The sequence below is a fragment of the Otolemur garnettii genome, unplaced genomic scaffold (genome assembly GCF_000181295.1).
Source record: "Otolemur garnettii isolate 467f Iridium unplaced genomic scaffold, OtoGar3 scaffold00090, whole genome shotgun sequence".
In the NCBI taxonomy this organism is placed as follows: domain Eukaryota; kingdom Metazoa; phylum Chordata; class Mammalia; order Primates; family Galagidae; genus Otolemur; species Otolemur garnettii.
This window is the reverse complement of record NW_003852485.1, coordinates 4,948,887-4,970,714: the sequence shown is the minus strand read 5'-3', so window position 1 is coordinate 4,970,714 and position 21,828 is coordinate 4,948,887. Positions and strand designations below refer to the sequence as shown.

The following is a 21,828-nucleotide window of genomic DNA, read 5'->3' as shown; positions in this document are numbered from 1 at the left end:
ATATACTCCCTGACAAGGGCAAGATTTGTGACCTTCCCAGTGCTTCTATTGTAAAACCTAAGGCTGGACTTTGAGATACCTTTCAGAATCTGCATCTGAGGGACCCAGAGATGTTAACCCCACTAGTGGGCATGCGTAGGAACCAATCCAAGCCTTGAGATTCAACAAGGATCACTTAAACCTTGCATACTGTTTTTAACTACTATTTTTTAAATCTCTGTAAGCAAAAGTAGAAAATCTCTCAGCCCATTGTATTTCAATGGAATTCCCTGAACTGAAGAAACCTATTAGTAGCTGACAGAGTTGACTGACAAGTGCGAACATAAAAGTTTGCATTGAGATTAATTTTATTCTTTACTTGAAATCAACACCATTATTAAAAATACGCACTCATAAAAAAGAAAGTGTAACTTATTTGTCCCTCTTAGCAGGGCTGGTAAAACAACAACAAAGCGAGCTAATAAACCTTCTAACAAAATACAAAGAGACTGCAGCAATCCCTGACAATAAAATGGGCCTAAAAAGTTCGTCGTATTTCTGTAATTGATGATTTTTTTGCGCCACCTTGTGGCCACAACACAACCGCCACACGGGAAAGTTATCGCTTTTCCTCACGCTGGTCAAGTCTATCCGCATTGCGGGAAATCGGCCTCTGCACAAACGTGCAGAAAATGGTGCCTTTTTTTACAGCCAGTGAGGGGATACCGACTTGCCCTTCTTCCTACTTCCTCCTCCGTTTCCTATTTTCCCTAATTCTACATCCTCGGCCCGCCCACCCACTGTCTTCCGAGAACCACTTTCCCAGGTGACTTTCCTTCCCAGCTCCATAGTTGGGTCGCGGCCCATCCTGCTTCGCCCACCATCCTGCTTCGCCCCCTAAACCCGGTCCTCGGCTCCTTCCTTGTCGACCTCTCAGTCCCCCCTCCGGGGGCCCGCCCGCGCGGGCTCAGCGCTCCCCGCAATCCCTGCCGCAAGGGCCCGCCCCCTTCCTCCGGCAGCCAATGGCGGCGCGGCCCCGCCCCGCCCCTGCCGTCGCTCCCTGAGCGCTGGCGCAGCTGGGGCCTCGGCCGGGTCCCGCGCCCCTGGGTCTTTGGCTGATCTGAGGCCAGCGGGCCGCCGTGATCCCTGCGGTCCGGCCTGGGGGAGCCATGGACTCGGAGGTGCTGAAGGTGAGCGGGCGAGTGGGAGCTGGACAGGGGTTCCTTTGGGGGTGGCGAGGGGCTTGGGGGCGTGGAGAGCTCGGGTGGACTTCGCGAGGCCGTTGTGCCCCTGTCGGGCCTGTGCCGTCCGGGTTTGTGAGTGTGCCAGCCCGGGAGGGAGGGCCGACCTCACCTGGTCAGCCTCCGGGGGCCCTGCCCGGAAATCTGGAGGTCCGCGGCAGCCCACCCACCATCTCGGCGCGCGGCTTCCGAATTGTCGTTAGTGTGCTATCCCCACCCTGTTTGTTGTGTTAGTTTTACTTTTGCATCATGTTTGCGAGGAAAGCTTGGGAAACATGTGACAGTGGGCCTCCAGGTGCTAATTTTAAGGACTTAACATCGAACTAGGGTCAGCTCCCCAGTTGGACAGTAACAGGAGCCCAGGAAGATTACTTGAAACAAGTTGAAGAGAGTTTAGAGGGACGTTCTTCTCTGTTTATCACTAGTTCATCCATGGCAGGCCTATTAAGAAATAATGATATTAAAGAATTAAAGACAGGAGACTTGAAAATAAAAGTTTTCTTTTCAGATGATGATCTTTGTGCATTCCTTCCACAAGTATTTTTTAAGGAAACGATAGGGAGCAACACTGAACAGGCCCTACTGTCACAATTTTTTCAGTCTAATGCTGGAGAAAAACCTTAATTCAGTTCATTCAACAAATATTTACTGAATGCTTCCTCTGAGTCTAGCACTACTCTAAGCAAAGAATACTGCAAAAATAAAACTACGAAAATCCCTTCCAATCTTGGGGCTTAGATTTGAATGGGAGGAGTCAGACAATAAGTAGGTAAATAAAATATGTACCATGTGAGATAAGTGGATGGAGGACAATTTGGCAGTGCAGGAGGTTAGGGAGTGCTAGAGTCTTACTTTTTAGCCTGAATTTTTACATTGTCCTTATGTCATGCTATACCTCTTTCTCCATAAAGGTTTTCATCCTTTTAAATATATCTTTGCACTGGAATCCACATGAACTCTTTAGAACAAAAGCTTTCATTCTAAAAATGTGGCCCCTTATCACTTAGACTTGAGGATCAAGTCCAGGTCCTTAATATCAGGCTCTTCTTCCCCCTCTGTTCCTCCCCAACCTCATTGTCTACTACTCCCTGCCATACTTAAATCTCAAGAGCAGGGAATGGCAAACTTTCACTACAACCAGCCATATAGCACACATTTTAGGGTTTGTGGGCAATGTGGTCTCTGCCACATCCACTAGGCTGTTGTGTTTGAAAATAGCCATAGATGTACTTAAAAAAATGAGCATGGTTGTGTTGTAGTAAAACTTTATGAACACTGAAATTTGACTTTCATATATTTTTTACATTATGAAATAGTTTTCTTTTTCTTTTTTTTTTCAACTGCTTGAAAATATAAAAACCATTCTTAGATCGCTGGCCATACAAAACCAGGCAGCAAGCCAGATGTGGCCCGCAGGCTGCCGTGTGCTAACTCTTGCTCTAGAACAGGCATCCTCAAACTGCCGCCTGCCTAGGACATTTATCCAGCCCGCCAGGTGTTTTTGCTGTTGCTGCCTGTCTTGCTTAGCAGCCGATTTGTCCCGGGGCCCACAGTCCGGCCCTCCAGCGGTCTGAGGGACAGTGAACTGGCCCCCTGTTTAAAAAGTTTTGAGGACCCCTGCATATGGAGTGGTTTTTTAGTGATCTCTGTTACTACTCCTATCCCAAGGTACCATTGTTTTTTTTTTTTTTTAATTTGTGTTGTCATAGTTCCTCTGCCAGACTAACTCCTAGACCTTCCTTAAAATTATAAAAGACAAATAGAAAGAGTAAGTATTTGTGTGGAGGCAGAGAGAGTGAAGGTTTGCAATTCTAGAGTCAGCTCTGCCATTTTCTGCAAGAATCTCCTTAATTCTGCTCTTCCATCTTCTCACCCCATCTCAGGCATCAGAGTTGTCTAAATGTTATTATCCTACATTCCCAAAGCAATTTATAAGCTCTTTTCTCACACTGACTACATTGTGTTTCAATTGGTCTTTAGGTTATAGTCTTATTTTAAAAAAAATGTAAGCATTTCTGGAACTGAAACCATGTTTTATTCACCTTTATATTCACAGTACCTTCCTAGTCCCGTGCCTGGCATTAGTAGATAATCAATAAGTGGCTATTGGACTGAATCGCCTAATATAAACCAAGGCTGTGGCAATAGGTGTAGTTAGTGGGAACTGGACTAGAGAAATGGAAAAACCTACTGACAGGTCAGACTTAGGGGAAAGGGGAATTTCATGGTGTAATTTTTGGCCTAGGTGTAAGTAAGCCAATGAAAATATGAATCTGGAGCTTAGGCAAGAGGTCTTGGTTGAATACATTTTTTATCCTATCAACACATGGGGTTCATGTGAGTTCATGGGTTTCTTTTTAGAACAGGACTTTTATATTATGATGCCTTAATTAATCCTCACAATAGCCAGTAAATTATTGACAGCATTTTACAAATGAACAGACTGAGGTATTGAAGATGGACCAGATGTATGAAACCAAGTCTTTCTGCTTTTAAATCGATGTCCTTTTATGATACTAGGCCACTGCCCTTCAGGACGATGTAGGTGCTAAGTGATGCTAAATGCTGGACAGGAGTCAAGTAAGACAGTATTAAGTGTCCCTGTAGGAGGTCATTTAGGGGGTGGGGGTGGGAGTAGCAGTGCACTTCACTGAGGTGTGCCAAGGAGGTATGGGAGATGGGGTGTGATTCACGCTTTAGAAGACATGGCTAAGAAGAGGAATGGAGAGCAGCAGCTACAAGGAGGACAGCAAAGCAAAAATTAGAACATTTGCCTAACTGATTAGACAGAAGGACGTGGACTGGAGTCTTCCAGAAATAGGGGTGGGGAACCTGAACCCTTAAGGCTGCCTGGGGCTTCTAGGTCCTTAAGTGCAGCCTTTTGACTGAATCCAAATTTTACAGAACAAATCCTTTCATTAAAATGATGCAGCAAAGAAAGATGAAGCTTTTCTTGCCTCCTTTGGTGCTTAAAAAAGTACAGCCTGGAAATCAGAAGGCCACAAGTTCCCTACTCCCTTATCCATATTTCTCACTTCTGCAGTGACCGGTAGTTAAAGTCGGTAGGTATGGAAGTTCCCACATGGGTTTCTGGAGGAGAACCAGGTGTACCAACATGATGGTGTAAGTGTGGCTTCTCTCTGATTAGGTTGGCAACCAAGCTTTAGACACAGTCCTGAGGAAAATGATGTAATGCACAAGCCCAATTAATCAGAACGTAGTAGGTCTTGGTAGATGTTTTCTACATTATAATCAAAACCGTATAATTTTGGAAAAAGCTTAATGATGATCATTTTCATTGAAATATAGTTTAGATCATTCTTACTAATTATTGTTGCAGAACTCACATATAAAACAGGTAAAATGACATTTGGTGATCTGCTGACTTTAATTTATCATTACTTTATAGTGCTATAATAACAAAATATCACAAACTTTAAAAGGATTTTTTATTTAAGAAACCTATGGTCTAACAGTGGAAGGTTCTTATCTTTAATTCTTGTTTTTGATCTCTTTTTCTGTTTTCTAAAACCTTCAAGAAAATAAAAAGATGTAAAAAGGGGAAAGAAAGGTGTGAAATTATCCTGATTTAAGTATTATTGAAAAATTTAGGGAAGAAGATTGGAATTATTAAAATGTTGCATTTTTTCAGTAATTTTATTTTTATTCTCTTCTATAATCCTTACCTTTGAGTGCTAACCATTAACAATATTTAAAGGTTACAAGGAAGAAAAAAAAATCACATTACCTAAGGTTTAGATTATTCCACGTTTTAGATTAACATCCATCCCTTTCTTAGAGTATTTCCAAGCACCCCAGTATCCCTTTGTAACATTTTGTCATTATTTCCTTTCAGACTTTGATTAATTACTATTGTAAAGAAAAATATTTCCATCATATGTTACTTGTTGCCAACGAAGGAATCAGGAGGTACGCCAGTGACTTGGTCTTCAGGTTTTATCATGCCTATGGTACATTAATGGAAGGTATGTGCCAGTTAGTAAACATGTTCCATCAGTTTTAAATTCTTGCTTTGCACTAAGAAAAAAAAATTTATATCGTAATCTTGACTTTCAGGTAAAATTCAAGAAGCTCTTCGAGAATTTGAGGCGCTTAAAAATAAACAAGATGTGTGTCTTTGTTCGCTACTTGCACTGGTGTACGCCCATAAAATGAGCCCTAATCCAGGTATGGGGTTTAAGCACAATGCAGAGGACAGTGTCTCCTATTCTCTTCATTTTATTTTTCTCAATTATTACACCATTCAGTCTGATCATGTTCATTAGTATATAGGTAATATTTGTATCATGTGTTTTATCTTTCTGTGATGAGTATAAATTCTTCAAGGATAAGGCACGTGTTGTGTAAACTTTCATATTCCTTAAAAGCCTGTGGTTTTATTAGAACATAGCAATTGTTCAAGTTAACTTAAAGGCAAACATATTAGGAATTGTTAGATAAAAAAGGACAGCCAGAAAATAGGTACTATATATCCATAAATAGCCTTGAAGTGGCCAACTTTACAACTTGTTATGTACAAATGTATAGGTATGTACAGTTTATTTCTTCTGTATAATAAGCTTCTTAAAGGCTTTTATACCCCACATAGTGCCTGGCTCTTGCAAGATGTTCAGTAAATTTTTATTTAATGTAGGTTGGGAAATATGAATAAGTTATAGAGGGAACTTTACGCATAAGCCAGCAATTAAAGTTGGGTGATTTGTCCTTGCGTATAATTAATAGTTTAGGCCAGTATATCCCAACTGTAGGTAATGAAGAAGAAATAGCATTATATTCCTTTGTACATATCCAGTAACAGCTAATAGGATTATAAATATAGATTCTGGCACAGATAATCAGACAAGAATTAAATGTCACAGAATGGTTTTTTAAATATTAGGAAAGAGTTTCTTCTGTATCAAAGTCTCACATGCCTTCCTCACTACACAAACACATGTACAAATCAGTTGTAAGTCAACCAATTCAACACTTCTGTGCTTATTTTCTGCAAGTAACTATGTCACATATAGTTAGAAGATACAAAAGAATTGTAACAAGTGATTCATGTCATCAGGTTTAAAATTTAGAGCAAACAAAATGCAAAAACCCCAAAGATTAAATTTCAATGTTACCAGGAATATGGAGAGAGGGGAGAGGGAGGGGAGGAGATGGAGATGGGTGGGTGGAGGTAGGGTGACTGGCGGGATCACACCTATGGTTCATCCTATAAGGGTACATATGAATCTCTCTAAATGTGGAATATAAATGTCTTAACACAATAACTAAGAAAAAGACATGAAGGCTATATTAACCAGTTGGATGAAAGTATTTCAAATTGTATATAGAAACAGTACACTGTATCCCATGATAGTATTAATGTACACTGCTATGATTTAATTTTTAAAAAGTCAATAATTAACTGAAATTGATACATACTATTAATCCATAGGACTAGGCTGGAGAGTCTTTGTGGTTTAAAATTTGAGCTTAATCTGATCTTTAAAGGTCAGGTAGAATTTTAATATGAAGAGTGCTGACCAGATGGGAGAAACAGGTGGGCAGATACAAGGAATTGATTCAGGATTAGTCTCTTCTGTGGATCTTCTGTCTCTATACTCCCATGGAAATACTGCTTAGAGCAGAAAATTTGTGTTTAAGAGAGCTGTAGACAGTAAGTCTAAATAAATTAGTACACAATATTTTCTTTGTAAAATCAAGTTTTCACTTAATTGGTTATCCTCACCAATACTGGATCTGTTAAGGAATGTGATCTCCGGCACACAGGAAAGATGGAAACAAATATTGCTTAGAAACACCTGAATTCTGACTCAGCTTTCCACCATGGATAATGGGAATGGACTTGAGCTCTAGTAGGGGCCCAGAAGTCTGTAAATATTGTCTAGGAAGGGCATATACTGTTAGTGTGCATTCTTCCTGAATGCTGATGTAAACCCTGATTATAAAGAGACTTGGGCTGAGAGCCAACAGTAGCCAACTTTGTACAATGTTACAGTTAACTGATACCCATTAGGGATTTGATGGAATCTGGGCTAAAAAGTAACAATGCCTGCTTCTCTCCTGCCCTGAAGAGTTCTTTTCTGTTAACTCAAGGCTATTTACCAAACACTTCTGAAGGAATTGGGGAGGGAAGTTGGGGAGAGGGAAAAAGGACCATCTTGCCAAGGAATCTGTAACCCTACAGCAACACTTTTGTTTCTTTAACTTGTGAAGTTGTGCCTTGTTCATTGCACATTGAAATTTATATCATGACCCTTTAAGGGAAGCATCACATACCTTTTTCCTTGGTAGCTATTTCCAGAAAGGTAGAACTTTTGGAATCACCACTCTCAACTTTGATATTTCTTATTCCTTATTGTATAAGTAGTCCTGACTCTAATTCAATCCAAAATATCGATATGATTGACATTTGTATCCTCACCAGATATTCATATAAAATAGATTTGATATAAGCGAATAGAGTCTTTGTTTAGGGAGGCCACCTGTTTAAGGAGCCAAGCAGTCAGTATTAAACTGACAGTCAGTAAGAGTAATTATACGAACTTTTCACTCGCTCCTGACAGTAACCTGGTATATTTTTGTATTTTAGAATTGCATATGAGAGCCAGGTAATTTCAGTACTAGTACCAGACTTGTCCCTAATAATTGCATTGTTTTAGAATCATTAAATGTTTACAAGTGTTATTATTTAAAAAGATAAGCATACATAGGCTTTCTATTTTGGCAGTGACGTAACCGATACAGCTGCGTTGTGTATTACCGTGCTTGTTAAATACATGTGGCATTTGGCCACTTGAAACATAGCTGAGTTGATTGAGGAACTGAATTTTAGATTTTACTTAATTCTAATTTAGTTGTTAAATTTAAAACCGATAGTTGATTCAGTTATTAGAAAACTTATGTTTGGAAAAACTTGAGTCTACAAATTTGCTTTTCTGTGATAAGTTTTATGTAATCTAACTACTAATCAAGTATTTCTGAAGAAAATACTTGGTTAAGATACACTGTAAGTATAAAATGCTTAATTAAGATATACTGTAAGTGTAAAATGCACCCCAGATTTTTGAAAGTCAGTAAGAAAAAGGAATGCCCAATATCTCCTCCGACGTGTTTTGCTGTGTATAATATGTACTTTTTGGCCCAAATTTTTGAGGGAAAAATAAGGATGTGCATTATACATGGGTGGTACTAATTCCATGTCTATGTTATGGAATTTGTTTTATTTATGCTTATACATTAAAAGTATAATTCTAGAAAGCAGTAACAATATCCACATGCAAAATTATACCCTGGAATACAGTGATCAGTTTTTTTGAACTTACAGTGAGCTTGTGATGAAGGCATTGCTGGCCAATAATGGACCATTATTTCTCTTCATGTACTTTACAGAGGAGTTAACAATCTAGCTGATAATTTTACAAAAGTTACTGGAAAATTCCCTGGAAAATGTCAAAATGGCTTTGGTACACTATAAGCTTAAACCTTTGAATTTGAATTATAAAATTAAAATGAAAGGTTTTATCCCCTGAAAGTTTGGGCCCAAAACATGGGTCCCATTGTACACAAGAGTACATTATATGTGAATAAGATTAATTTTACATATCTTTATTTCCTTGATAGGTCTACTAGAAAATTTTAAATTACATATGTGGCTTGCATTTTATTTCTATTAGTTCTACATAGAGGGAAGAACTAAATTCTCTGCCCTATTAATTACCTGACTTACTGTAAACACTTGATTCAGAACTTAATTTCCATTTAATGTCATTTTTTCCTCCCAGATAGAGAAGCTATTCTGGAATCAGATGCCAGACTGAAGGACCAACGTAAAGGAGCTGGACAGAAAGCTTTGTACTACGCAGGCTTATTCTTATGGCACACTGGTCGCCTTGATAAGGCCAGAGAATACATTGACAGAATGATCAAAATAACAGACGGTAGTAAAGAGGTAGCTGTTTCTCTTGCTTTAAAGTAGTAACATGAAGGGAAACTTATGCAATTAATATATTCAGTAGTATCTGCAGTTCAGTTCTTTCTCTTATCTATTCTGACTTTATAAATGACAGCTTTATTTTAATATATTGTAAAGTAAGGGTTCTCTAAGGTTGTTTATCTTTACACCATTAACACTTAAAAAGATCCCTCCCTGGTTCCTTCCCTCCCCCCTTCTTCCTCCTTCCTTCCTTTGCTTACCTCTTTTGTCCCCTTCCTCTCTTCTTATTGAACAGCTGTAGGTATAAGGTGTGATTCTTTATACTGTTAATAATCAAAGATAAAGAGTACATGAACTTTATTTTCAGGAATGATTCATCTAGTGGTAGCATATGAAGCAAATAGCCAGCTAATATTGTGAGAAAAATTACAAATGGCGTAAGAGATGTGATTAACATATAAAAGGAAGTGAAGGGGAACATTTATTGCCTGCTTACTTTATGTTAGGCACAATTTTAAGTTAAGGAGGGATCATCTCTGTAAGTGTTAGGAGAAGAAGAATTTTTTTGAAGAAAGTAGCATTTGAGCTAAAACCTAAAAAATGGATATAATTTCAACAAAGATTATGGAGCAGGGAAGTAGCCGTTACCAAGATGGGACATAAGAGAAGGAAATGAGGCATATAGATTCTAGGTGGGTCCAGTGAGACCTCCTACCTTACAGGCACACAGGATAAGAGTGAAAGAAAAGTTTGGAGAAGTAGACTGGGACAAATTCACGGGTCTTGACCACTGTGTACAAATAATTACATCTAATTTCATGGCATTGCAATGCCATTGAAGATTTTTTAATTGTGGGAGAGATAGGCATATTAGAGCATAAATCCAGAAGGTTAGTTAACAATGGTTTTCAGGATGAACTAGCTTGGGAAGAAACTGTGGTGTGACAAAATAAAAAAGGAAGAGTAGTACTTGGGATTACACTAAAATACTATACGGTAAGCACAAAGTCGAGAACTTTTCATCACTCACAGGACTTGTCAAATAGTCAGTAGTGGGCAGAGATAATAAGGTGTCACATACCAGGATGGCTTTTAAGCCTAGATATTTCAAAGACCAGTTAACATAAGTAGAAAATACCTTGGGATGAGAAGCTAATCTTGGAGGTACGTGATGTGTTTGAAATAATGCTGGATTTTAGGTGCTTACAAAACAGTAGGAAGGAGATAGCAAATGAACTTTTGGAAAAAGAGGAGAGAAGTTTAGAAGAGGTTTGGGGCTAGGAATGTAGGCTGGGAGTCAGCCACACAGAGACAGCAGGTGAAACCATTTAAATGCTGGCACTGAGTGGAAGGAGCATTGATTGAGATTCTTATCTGTATTTTCAGGTGAAATACAGGGAGGTGAATGTAACCTTATTTAAAGGTTTATAAATTTATGAATTAACAGACATTTTTTAATAGAAGAGCATATTTTACAATACTTTTTTTGATCTTGAACTATAGTTTTCTCAATCCTAAATCTCTTACAACCCTTTGGCCCACTAACACATCTAAAGATAAACACCCATGATTTCAGTTTTTAATTTTCTCAGATCATTCATCCTTTCATTTGAAATTCACTGGACTAGTCACAAGTTAAAAAGATAGTTGCCAAATTATCTGAGTTATTAGTATATGTGAAGCTAGACATCTTCTGTTATTTCGTCTTAGTTTATTTGGGCTGTTTGTCTAAAAAGAGACAGTAAATTCTTATTTATATATTAGATTACATGTTTTACAATTATCATTAGTAAATTATCAGCAAAGTTTCAAAGAGAATTTTGGTTTTACCAATAGTGGAATATTTGACAAACTTCTTAATATTAGTCAAGAGCCCAGTAATAATCTTAAGAGTTGAAATTTGTAATATTCTCAAGACTCTAGGCTGACCAAGGTTCAAAAAAGATTTCACTACATAGAATTTTATTGTTCATAACATTATTTGGTAGGGTCCTATTTGTCATTAATTACCAAAAAATGACATTAGGTTTATTTCTTTTCATTTCTGAAACAATGGAATTAGAATTTTTCATTTTTCAGGGGCAGGTTTTAAAAGCATGGCTTGATGTTACAAGAGGAAAAGAACCTTATACTAAAAAAGCACTGAGGTGTTTTGAAGAGGTGTTGGAAGACGGAAATGATCTTTTTGCTTTGCTGGGTAAGGTGAGTTGGACTTGGAGTAAATATATCATGATTTAAAATTTCTCTATAATATATCCGAAATGCAACAAAACTAGCTCAGAAAAGATGGTAATTTTCATGATAGTATAATCAACTCTCAACTGTTAGGGTGGCTTGCATTTGTGTGGGACACAGTAAACTAGATCAGTGTATTCCCTGCCAAAGTCCCTGAATCTGAGCTTGGTTGTGGTGTTTTGTTGTTGTTGATTCACACATTCTTTCCTTGACATTTATTGTGTGTCAATATGTGCAAAGCTTCACACATTCCCTAGTATTCCCCGTACTATGCGTACTAGGGAAATCCCTGAGCAGGAGAAAACCTCCTGCTTTTATGGAGCTTATATACTAATGGGAGAGACAGACAAAAAACAAAGTAGGTAAGTAGAATATGCAGTATCCTAAAGGGTAATTAATGTAATAGAGAAATTATAAACAGAGCAGAAAAGGTGGGAGAAGGAGAATTGGTGCATGGACTTTTAATTTTGAATGAGGTAGTCAAAGAAAGGGACATTTGAGAAAAGACTTATAGGAGGTGAGGTTAGTTAAAGCACTGTGGGCATCTGAGGGAACAATGCATTTCAAATGGAAGATGTAACAAGTTCAAACACCTTAAGGCATATTCAGGGGGAGCAAAGAGGCCAGTGTGGAAAGTGTAAAGAGAGTGAAAGTTAAAGGGCAGAAGAAAGAAACTGAGGGTGAGGGCAGTTGGGAGTGGGGTTGAGGGGAGAGATAGGCCTGTGCTGTAAGGCCTGGAATTGGATGGATAGGCAGCCAGTGACAAGTTTTGAGCAGAGAAATAATGTGCATGGATGTACGCTGTAATGAATGAGCAGTTGTCAGTCCTTGGAAATCATTGGTGGGTAGAAATATTTAAATGGGACCCTTTCTTCAATTCCCATTGATGCCTTCTGAACACTTTACAATTTATTATTTTTATTTTTGATTCAGCAAAAAAGAATTTTTTTCGGGGGGGGGGAACTATAGTCTCTTATATAAGCAATAATTTGAGAAGATGAGAGAGAAAAAGAGGAGTGCACTGCTGTCTTGGTATCCTGGCTGTTGTTAATGCCCTCACAGCCTTCCTCCCGTCGATCTGCGTGCACAGTGAACTTGTTCAGGTGTGTCATCAGTGGAACTGTCATTCAAGTCACTGGCTCTGAAATCTGACCTGATGGCACAGCTGTAGGAATTGGGCATTTGACAAGTTTAAAAAACAGTTCTTCTTGAATATTTTTCTTCCTTTTAAATAAACTAGTCTGTATTTTCTGGAGCAGGAGGTATTCCAGGTGTTAATATGAACAGCTCAGGAGGAAATTTCCTTTTTCCACTGCTCTTCAAGATTGGTTTAAATTCTTTTTCTAATATGCCGCATTTCAGTTGTGTATTCAGTTACGCCCTCACCCCGGAGTTCTTTCTTCTGGCCTTTTACTTTTCACTGTCTTTACCCTTTCCACATTGGCCTCTTTGCTACCCCTGAATATGCCTTAAGGTGTTTGAACTTGTTAGGTCTTCCATTCCATTTGACATGCGTTGTTCCCTCAGATGCCCACCGTGCTTTAACCCTCACCTCCTATAAGTCTTTTCTCAACTGCCACTTTCTTTGACGACCTCATTTAAAATTGCAAGCCCATGTACCAGTTCTTCAGTTAATTCAGCAGAAGGGTTACATTAGTCTAATTCAAAACAGGAATGATGCAAACCAAATGTACAGCAAATTTAATTTAAAAATAGTACTTTACACATATATGAGAGGGCAGTGGTCTAAGGAAAAATATTAGCTGTGGATACACGTAAGGTCTTTGTAGCGTGATTTTATTTAGCACCGCTATTTAGGTAGATTCCTAAAGCAAATCTAATTTTTAAAAATTATCTACAGGAATCTGTTTTCTATTATTGTCAGTTATTTAGAAACTTAAATGGTAATTATTTTGACCAAGTGCCATCTTTGGATGGTTCTCATACTTTCCTTTAGTTTTATGGAAATACACTCTTAAACTGTTTTCAGGTATATATTATAGTTCTAGTTAAATGTATTTATAGCTTTATGATTTCAAGCTATGAAAGTAATGCATAGACAGAGTAAAAACTTTTTTTCAGAAAATATAATAAAATCTAGGTAAGAAAATAAACATCACCACTGGAAATAACCAGTTAAACTATTAAGCATATTTCTTCGCGTTAGCAAATATAGATCTGCAAGATCTATAAGTCTAATTAATCACTTTTAATAAGTAACTAAAATTTTATTAAATAGATATGCCATAATTTAACTACTCATGTATGTCCAATTTGGGTTATTTTTGTTTTTTCGATTATACATAAATAATTTGCCATTAAAATTATTGATGTGCTTCATCGTGCTGTTTTACAATTATTCCCTTAAAATATTTCCTGGAAGTAAACATGTGGAAGGATTTGTTTGAATTTTATTTTGTTTCTTTAAAACTGTATCTTCTTTAACCTAAAAGTAATTTTTAAAAAATGCACAATTTCTAAAATTTCTTAAATTTGCTACTTGCAAGTGTCCTGGAATTATTTTAATCTAAAAGGATAATTTTTCTGTTCTAAATCTAAATTCTTTATTTTATGTTATTTCTGAAACCATTTAAAAATATCCTTTAATCAGATTTTAGCTATTTAAAAGTAAATTTTAGAAGTTACGTGAAATATTTTTATCATTCTGTGATGCTTTGACATTTTATTTTGATAAAAGCTTTTTCTTTTTCAAAATAAAGTGATAAGTATTTTTTACAGAAAGCCAGAAAATGTAACACACTAATTAGTATTCTGTCTACTCTGAATTGTTAGAACCTTGATATATAAGATCACAGGTTTGATGTCACTTTTTTTCTTCCCATTAGGCAGAATGTCTTGAGTTGCGCCAGAATTATTCAGGTGCTCTGGACACTGTGAACCAGATAATCGTGAACTTTCCAAGCTTCCTTCCTGCTTTTATAAAGAAAATGAAATTACAACTAGCCTTGCAGGATTGGGACCAGACGGTTGAGACAGCACAAAGGTTAAGTAAAAAAAGATGACATAAGTCTCTTTGGATCTGGTTATTTTGAGAAAAAGGAAATAGATTTTTGAATTTAATTTTTCCTAACAGGATAGAATTGAGAAAAAGTTTAAACACTTATTGCTCTTAAAATTTGAATTTATTGATTTACATAAATATCTGTGTACCTATTCTAAGACAGACACTCTTCTTGGGCAGACAAATACACCTGCCCATGAAATTTATATTCAAATGAGAGAAGCCGTATATAATCAAACCAAATAAGTAGATTATGCCATGTATTAGAAAGCATGAGTGCAATAGAGAAAAGATAAAACAGGAAAGGCTGAGACACTATAAAGGGGTTTGGTTCGGTGGGTTGCTCAGGAGAAGCCTCACCGAGAAGATGACATGTGAGCAAAGACCCACAGAAGGTACGTGAGGACGCGTGTCTGGGAGAAGGTTTGGCAGAAGGAAGGAAGAGCAAATGCAAATATCTGAGGCGGGAGCATCTGTCTTATCCTGTAGTTTGAGGAGTGGGAAGCAATGAGGGAGTTCAAAAAGGGAGGGTGTGAAAGGCATTATCAGTCATTGTCAGCAGTTTGATTTTTCTTGTAAAGTATGAAGTCCTTGGAGGGTTCTGAGCAGAGGAGTGCCGTGATCTGAATTGCAATTGAATCACTCTGCTGTGCTTCATCCCAGGCTGGTGGGTAGAAGCAGGAAGACTATTTTGCAGGCTGTGGCCAGAATCAACAAGAAGAGCGATGGTGGCAGGCCCGGGATATTGGTAGTGGGAATGCTTTGTAAAGTGACAGGAATTTGGATGTGTTTTGATTAGGAAAGTGAGAGAAAGAAAATAGTTGAAGGTGATCCCAAGGTTAGTAGCCTGAACAGCTAAAATAACACCAACAGTATGAAGATGAACTATTGATAAGTGCTCAGAGTGCCTGGTACTAGGTTGTACTGTTTATCCCTCCAACAACCCTAAGAGGTAGGTACTGTTAGCGTATCTCTACTTTGCAGGGGAAGGTTAGTAGTTTATCTAAAGCCACATCGCCAGTTAGTAGTAGAGTGAGGATTCAAATGAAGAGCACTCTGGTCTCAAAGACTGTGCTCTTAAATGCTACCTGCGCTAGAGGATGGAGTTGTCTTCAGCTGAACAAGAAGACTGTAAAAAAAAAAAGGTTTTAGGGACAAGTGAAATGTTTAGTTTTCGACAACATAAGTTTGAGATGCCTCTTAGAAACCAAAAGTAGAGATGGATGTCTGAGTAGGCAGCTGGATAGCTGAATTGAGTTCTGGAGAGAGGTCTAGGTTAGAGATAAATATTTTAGAGTAACTGGCACCTAGATGCCATTCAAAGCTGTGAGACTGATTGACAATAAATGTATAGTAAGTATTTTGGGGTCACAACTCAATACCTTCTGACTAACAAATGAAGTTTTGACATTTAATACTGAAATTACAAAAAAGTAAAATTCACTGGTGATAAAAATATACTTTTAAAATAAGGATGTCTTGATAGAACTTATGTAAGCTGGCAGCATCCTTTCAAGATACAGGTGAAGCATAGATTGCCTAGGAAGCTGGCTCTGCTTCAGTATGGATTAAAGTTTAGAGACTTTCCTGATGACATAAGTGTGGAGCATCTTTTTGTATGTTTACTTGCCATCTGTATATCTTCTTTGGTGATGTGTGTGTTACGGTCTTTGGCCCATTTTGATTGGTTGCTTTTCATTGTTGAGTTTGAGGAGTCCTTTGTGTATTTTGGAAAACAGTCCCTTATCGGGTATGTCTTTAACAAACATTTTCTCCCTCTATGTGGCTGGTCTTTTCATTCTCTTGAGAGTGTCTTTCACAGAGCAGAAGTTTTTAATTTATTGAAGCCTACTTTATCCATTCTTTCTCTTGTGGATCATGTCTTTTGTGTTCTGTGTAAAACATCATCAGGAAACCCAGGTATATAGATTTTCTCCTATGTTATCTTCTAGGAAGTTCATGGTTTTGCATTTTGCATTTAGGTGTGTGGTCTATGTGGGGTTACTTTTGTGGAGGAGGTGGGCTCTGTGTCTATATATTTTTTTGCATGTGGATGTGCTGTTGTTCCTCTGTGTCTGTTGAAAAGACGATCTTTTCTTCTTTGTACTGTTTTTCTTCCTTTGTTAAGATCAGTTGACTTTATATGGATCTTTTTCTGCAATCTCTGCTCTGTTTCATTGATCTCATTGACTGCTCTTTTACCAATCCCACATTGTCTTGCTTACTGAGCTGTACAGTAAGTCCTGAGGTCAAGTAACATCAGTCCTCTAATTTTGTTCTTCTCCGTTAGTGTTGTGTTGGCTCTTCTAGGTCCTTGCCTCTCTGTATAAACTGTAGAGTCAGTCAGCTTGTCAATATTCACAAAATAGCTTGCTGGGATTTTTATTGGGAATGCATTCAATCTATACATCAGTCGAGGAGAACTGACACCTTGCCTTCGTAGCCAAGGCAAGGAATCTGATTCTTTGGTTCTTCTTTGATTTGTCAGAATTTTTAAATTTTCCTCATTTAGGTCTTGTACATATTTTGTTGTATTCATACCTAACTATTTCCTTTTGGGGGGTGCTAATCCAAATGGTAGTGAGTTTTTAATTTCAAATCCACTTGTTCATTCCTGGAGATTGATTGATATTGTATATGAACGTTATAACCTACGATGCTAAATCCAGGAGGATTTTTCTGTTGATTCTTTCAGATTTTCTACATAGATGTTTATGTCATCTGAGAACAAAAACAATTGTATTTTTTCCTTTCCCTAATCATTTTGGAACAAGTGAGCAGGATTCTATGAAGTGAACATACAAATAGTTTGTTTTGTTTTTCTCCATTGTTACGTACTAAGCAGTTTAACATTTTTGACTGTTCAGAATATTTACAGTGAACACACACACGCCCCCAAGTATACATACAGGAATCCTTCTGGGGGGAGGTTTCCCAAATGAGACATGGCTGAGTCAGACATGCCGTGTCTGTTAGAGTGGGCTAAACTGTTTCCAAAACAGATCTAAACATGTGATGGTTCAATAAGAGAATTTTTTTCCTCACATAGCACTATTTTAGGTGAGTATTAGAGTTGGTCAAGTACTGTTTTTAAGAGATTTAGGCTCTTAATACTGATTTAGCTCCTCAATACTGTTTTTAAGAGGTTTAGGCTCTTTCCCTCTTGCACTTCTGCCGTCTCCTAACACTTGACAATAGCTGATGGAGGGGGAAAGAGAAAGTGGAGGAGTTATTCCTGGGCAGAGAAATAGCATACATTGCTTCAGTGCCCGTTGACCGCATGGAACTGCAGAGGTGTCCAGCAAGTACTGGATAGCCATATGCCCGTTCAAATAAGGGGAGGATGGATTTCAGGACTCAGATCAAAGGTTCTCCCTCAGGATACATATTTAAAATTTTGATAGGCACTGCCAAATTGCTCTCCTAGGAAATATACTAATTTATATTTCTACTGTAATACACCTTGCCCCAGAAATATTATAGTCTATTGAATGTCCCCTCTCCATATCCTCACAGGTTGGCTGTTATCCGTGTGTGTTTTTTTTGGTTTTGTTTTTTGAACAATCTGATAGAATAAGTGAGGTACCTTATTTTTATTTTAGTTTTTTTTGATTGTGTGGAGACTGAGCATCTTTTTACATGCTAACAGCTATTGTTTTCCTTCTATTGATTGACCCTGTACGTTTTGTTTGTCTGTTTAACTAGGCCTATTGTTTCCTAAGTTTCTAATGGACTTCAGTATCTTTTGGAGTAGGTTTTCCGTCATGATGTTTCTCTTTTGGCAGTTTTTTTTTTTTTTCTCTTTTTTTGCTGTTGTCTATCAGAATTAACCTACCAAGTAACTATATAAAAGAAACTTTATAAAATTGCATTTTGAATTGCATTAAATCTGTAATTAATGGGGGGAAAATGTTTTTAACCAAAACTGAGAGCAGTCTTCTGTCAGTCAGCCATATTGGTATGTAACAACCAACCATGAGTTTCAAGGCACATGGTCGTAAGTGTCCGTTCTTCAAGTGTGTGTGGATTGTCCAGGGTCTGCTGATTTCAAGCAGGCTTCATTGAGGCTCTGCTTGAAGTTTCAGATCCAGCTGGTGTTGAGCGTGACAGCTCATTGCAGTTGGGCCCTGGGTATCTCCAAGGGTGTTTTTCTAGGGCTGAGGTCAGAAAGCAGGAGTTACCCAGAAGAAGGTCTTCTCCTAGGGATAGCAGAGGTGCAGGGGAATAAGCAGAAATAGCAAGGCCTCTGGAATTTAGGGTTGCCACCAAGAAGCAGCAGTAAATACACTCTAGCTTTTGTGGGAAGTGCTGCTTAGGTACATGGCAGAGGGCACACTTTCAGGGAGAGTTGAGAACCGGACCCAGCAGTTCAATATACGATGTCATCTGTAAAGAGATAACGTTGGTGTTACCCCTTTTGCTCACTCCCTTTTTAAAATGCCCTTCAGTAGAGTTTTATAGACATTGTATCGCTTTTGTACATTTCTCACTAAGTTTCTACTTGTTACTGTTTTCTTTTGGCTTTTGTTACAATTGTTAAAAGGAAATTTTTTCAGAATTTTTCTAATTTATTTTTATCACATAGGAATCTATGTCAGTGTTATGAGTAACATTAATAGGTTTTTAAATGTTTGACCCATCTTTGTATTCCAGAAATTCTTGTAATAAATCAGCCTAGAAAAGAGGAATTACTCTTTTAATATACTGTATTGTGTAGTTGGTGACATTTTATTTAGGATTGAGACATAATTTAATGAGACAAGTGCAGTCTGTTCATATCTTTTTTAAACACCTACGAAAACTTAAATTCTAGGGACATTTTTAGTTTAAGTAATGATGGTGATAGTTTTTCTACAGGAGATAGAATTTTAGTAATTAAAATTACTTGAACAGCAGAATAGTAAGACAAGGAAATCAATTTTTAAGCCCTTTAGTAAAATTATGTAAATTTGTTTCCACACTAACTGATATGCTTTTTCTGCAGGTTACTGCTCCAAGATAACCAAAATGTGGAAGCACTAAGAATGCTGGCTCTTTACTATCTGTGTAGAGAGGGGGATATAGAGAAGGTAGGTTGTTAGGTTGTATTGTATTACTGAAGTTTCCCCTATCAAAAATATATATAGTTCATTACACATACACACGTGGGTATGCTAGCATATATTAAAGTCTTGAACTTATATATTTAGAATGTATGTCACAGTAGTTTTTAGTTGATTACTAGAAATACAACTTAACAAAGAGATCAGCATCTTAAATCAACTAGTAAATCAAAAATATTATATAGTTGAAATTACCCTCAAAACTCCTTTAAATCATTAATTGTCATATGTGTGGTTTCCTATATAAAACTCTTGACCGAATCTGTATGATTAGTGGGACCAGTGTTACATATGCAAAATACAATTAATAATATTTTTAAAATTTAAAGAAATTAAATAGGCTTAGGATAAAATCCCATTGAATCTTATAATAAGGTACATCTATCTGTAGTGGTGAATTCACTGGAGTATGGAGTGCCAAAATCAGAGCCAAGTGGTATTATAACACGTGGTAGATTCGCATTGTGTTTGGTGTGGTTGAATTAGTCAATGTGGCAGTACCTAGGAAGTACTGCAGTAAATACTAGGAGACTCTTAGCTGGGGCAAATCTTCATCAAACTTTGCGGGCATTGAAATTACTTACCTTAATGATTTTTCTACAGTAGAAAACATTTTAAATGTAAACCAGTCTACATAGGCAAATCAAGGGCTGATCTCATATAATGTTGTTTGTAAAATACGTTATCATTCATACCTTGTTTATATCATAAATTAATTATTGGGGAGAGCTTGGCATGGGCAATTAATTGAAGATTATGGATATCTTTACCAATCCAAAGGTTTCTATTAAATAACAAATAATAAACACATTCTAAAACTGAACAATTTTTACTTATAATTACCGAGCTTGTTAAAAAATTGTATTTCTTACAACATATAAGATTTTTTGGAAGAGAAGGAATTTGTAAAAACAAAGATCTTTTATAATAATTGGTAATAATATATATTTTATTAATGCATATGTATATGTATTAAGTTCTTTTTTCTTAATGTATTTTAACAATAATACTTATTTTTGCTTTAGGCTTCTGCTAAGCTAGAAAACTTAGAGAATGCATTGGATGCCATGGAGCCACACAATGATCAGCTTTTCTATAGTATTACACTAGCCTTCAGCAGAACTGTAAGTGCCTACTATGTATCAGATCTCTTATTTATAAGAAAGTGTGTAAAGTAAATCATATGGCCTAGTGTGAAAATATGTATCTATGTATGTGGTAGATGCCACAGAAAGGTGATTTGAAGGAGATATGGTTTCCAACTGTATGAAGCCATCATGGAGGCTCTATGGTGGAAGTGGCCTTCTAGGATAGAGAAGTACCTTCCAGGCAAAGCAAATGCAAAGTAGTGTCTTTTAATCAGATAATAGGATTTATGACTAGGCTCTTCTTTTATTTTGTTTTGTATTGTGAAACTATTTGAAAAGTAGTTTTAAAGTGTGTAAGGGACTATCTTAGGAGACAAATGGTTGGTATTTTTATACAATAGGAAAATAAATTGTTCTTATTATAAGCACCAATAAAAGGAAGATAATCAGGAATGGAATAGAAAAATATGGCAGAATCTTCAGATCAATACAAGGAATGAGAGGATCAACAAGTTAATTAAACTAACAAAAAATAAGCAGAAAGATGTGCATAATTAAGTAAAATAATTGGCAAATATAAAGTTGAAAGTAAAAATAATAGAAGGATCTCAGTTGCTAAATGACTTGAATAAAATGAGTTCTCTTTTTAAAAACAAAGGTTGTCAGATTGTTTGAAATTTAGTGAAAAAAAATCCTTGATATTGCAAAAGTTTGAATTGAGGATACTTACCTTATTGCCAAAAGCATTGTTTTTATTCTAAATACTCAATAGAAGTATTTGACTTTTAGTCTAACTTATTTTTTTTATTAAGCTCACAGAATTATTTAAATTTCTTCAAACATTTAAATAAATACTTAAAATTGTTTAAATTTATCCAGATATTTGCATAAGTATTTTACCATTTTTAAAGTTGTTATTTTCCAAAATTATATATATTCATTCTAGTAACATTGCCATTTCTTGAAATACTTTTTAAATTTTCTTCAAGAAAATCTTTTAGATCTTTTGAAGTATTCTCACTGGAGGTGCCACTTGTCCTTAGGATTAGCTCCTAAACCTAGCTTTTTATTTAATTTTTGTATGCATATGAAATAATGTGTGTGTGTATGTACGCACATATTCACATCATTAAAATAATGATTTTCTTGTTTAATTTGTAAAAACAATCATGAAACAGCTTAGCAAAGGAATTCTAAAAAAAAAAAAAAA

At 36.8% G+C, this 21,828-nt stretch overlaps 1 protein-coding gene across 2 annotated transcripts in view; it reads left to right on the top strand.

The window, feature by feature from the left end:
* Positions 1-1,122: 1,122 nt before the first annotated feature.
* Positions 1,123-21,828, top strand: part of TTC21B (tetratricopeptide repeat domain 21B) — an 83,709-nt gene continuing 63,003 nt past the window's right edge. The window contains exons 1-8 of one of the 2 annotated variants that reach the window (XM_003795156.3): positions 1,123-1,169; positions 5,077-5,206; positions 5,298-5,408; positions 9,020-9,186; positions 11,251-11,373; positions 14,253-14,410; positions 19,413-19,497; positions 20,556-20,654. In XM_003795156.3, coding sequence (XP_003795204.1) covers positions 1,149-1,169; positions 5,077-5,206; positions 5,298-5,408; positions 9,020-9,186; positions 11,251-11,373; positions 14,253-14,410; positions 19,413-19,497; positions 20,556-20,654 — 894 coding nt within the window. In that variant the 5' untranslated portion in view covers positions 1,123-1,148. The remainder of the gene's footprint in view (positions 1,170-5,076; positions 5,207-5,297; positions 5,409-9,019; positions 9,187-11,250; positions 11,374-14,252; positions 14,411-19,412; positions 19,498-20,555; positions 20,655-21,828) is intronic. The other variant, XM_023516334.1, reaches the window with a different exon arrangement.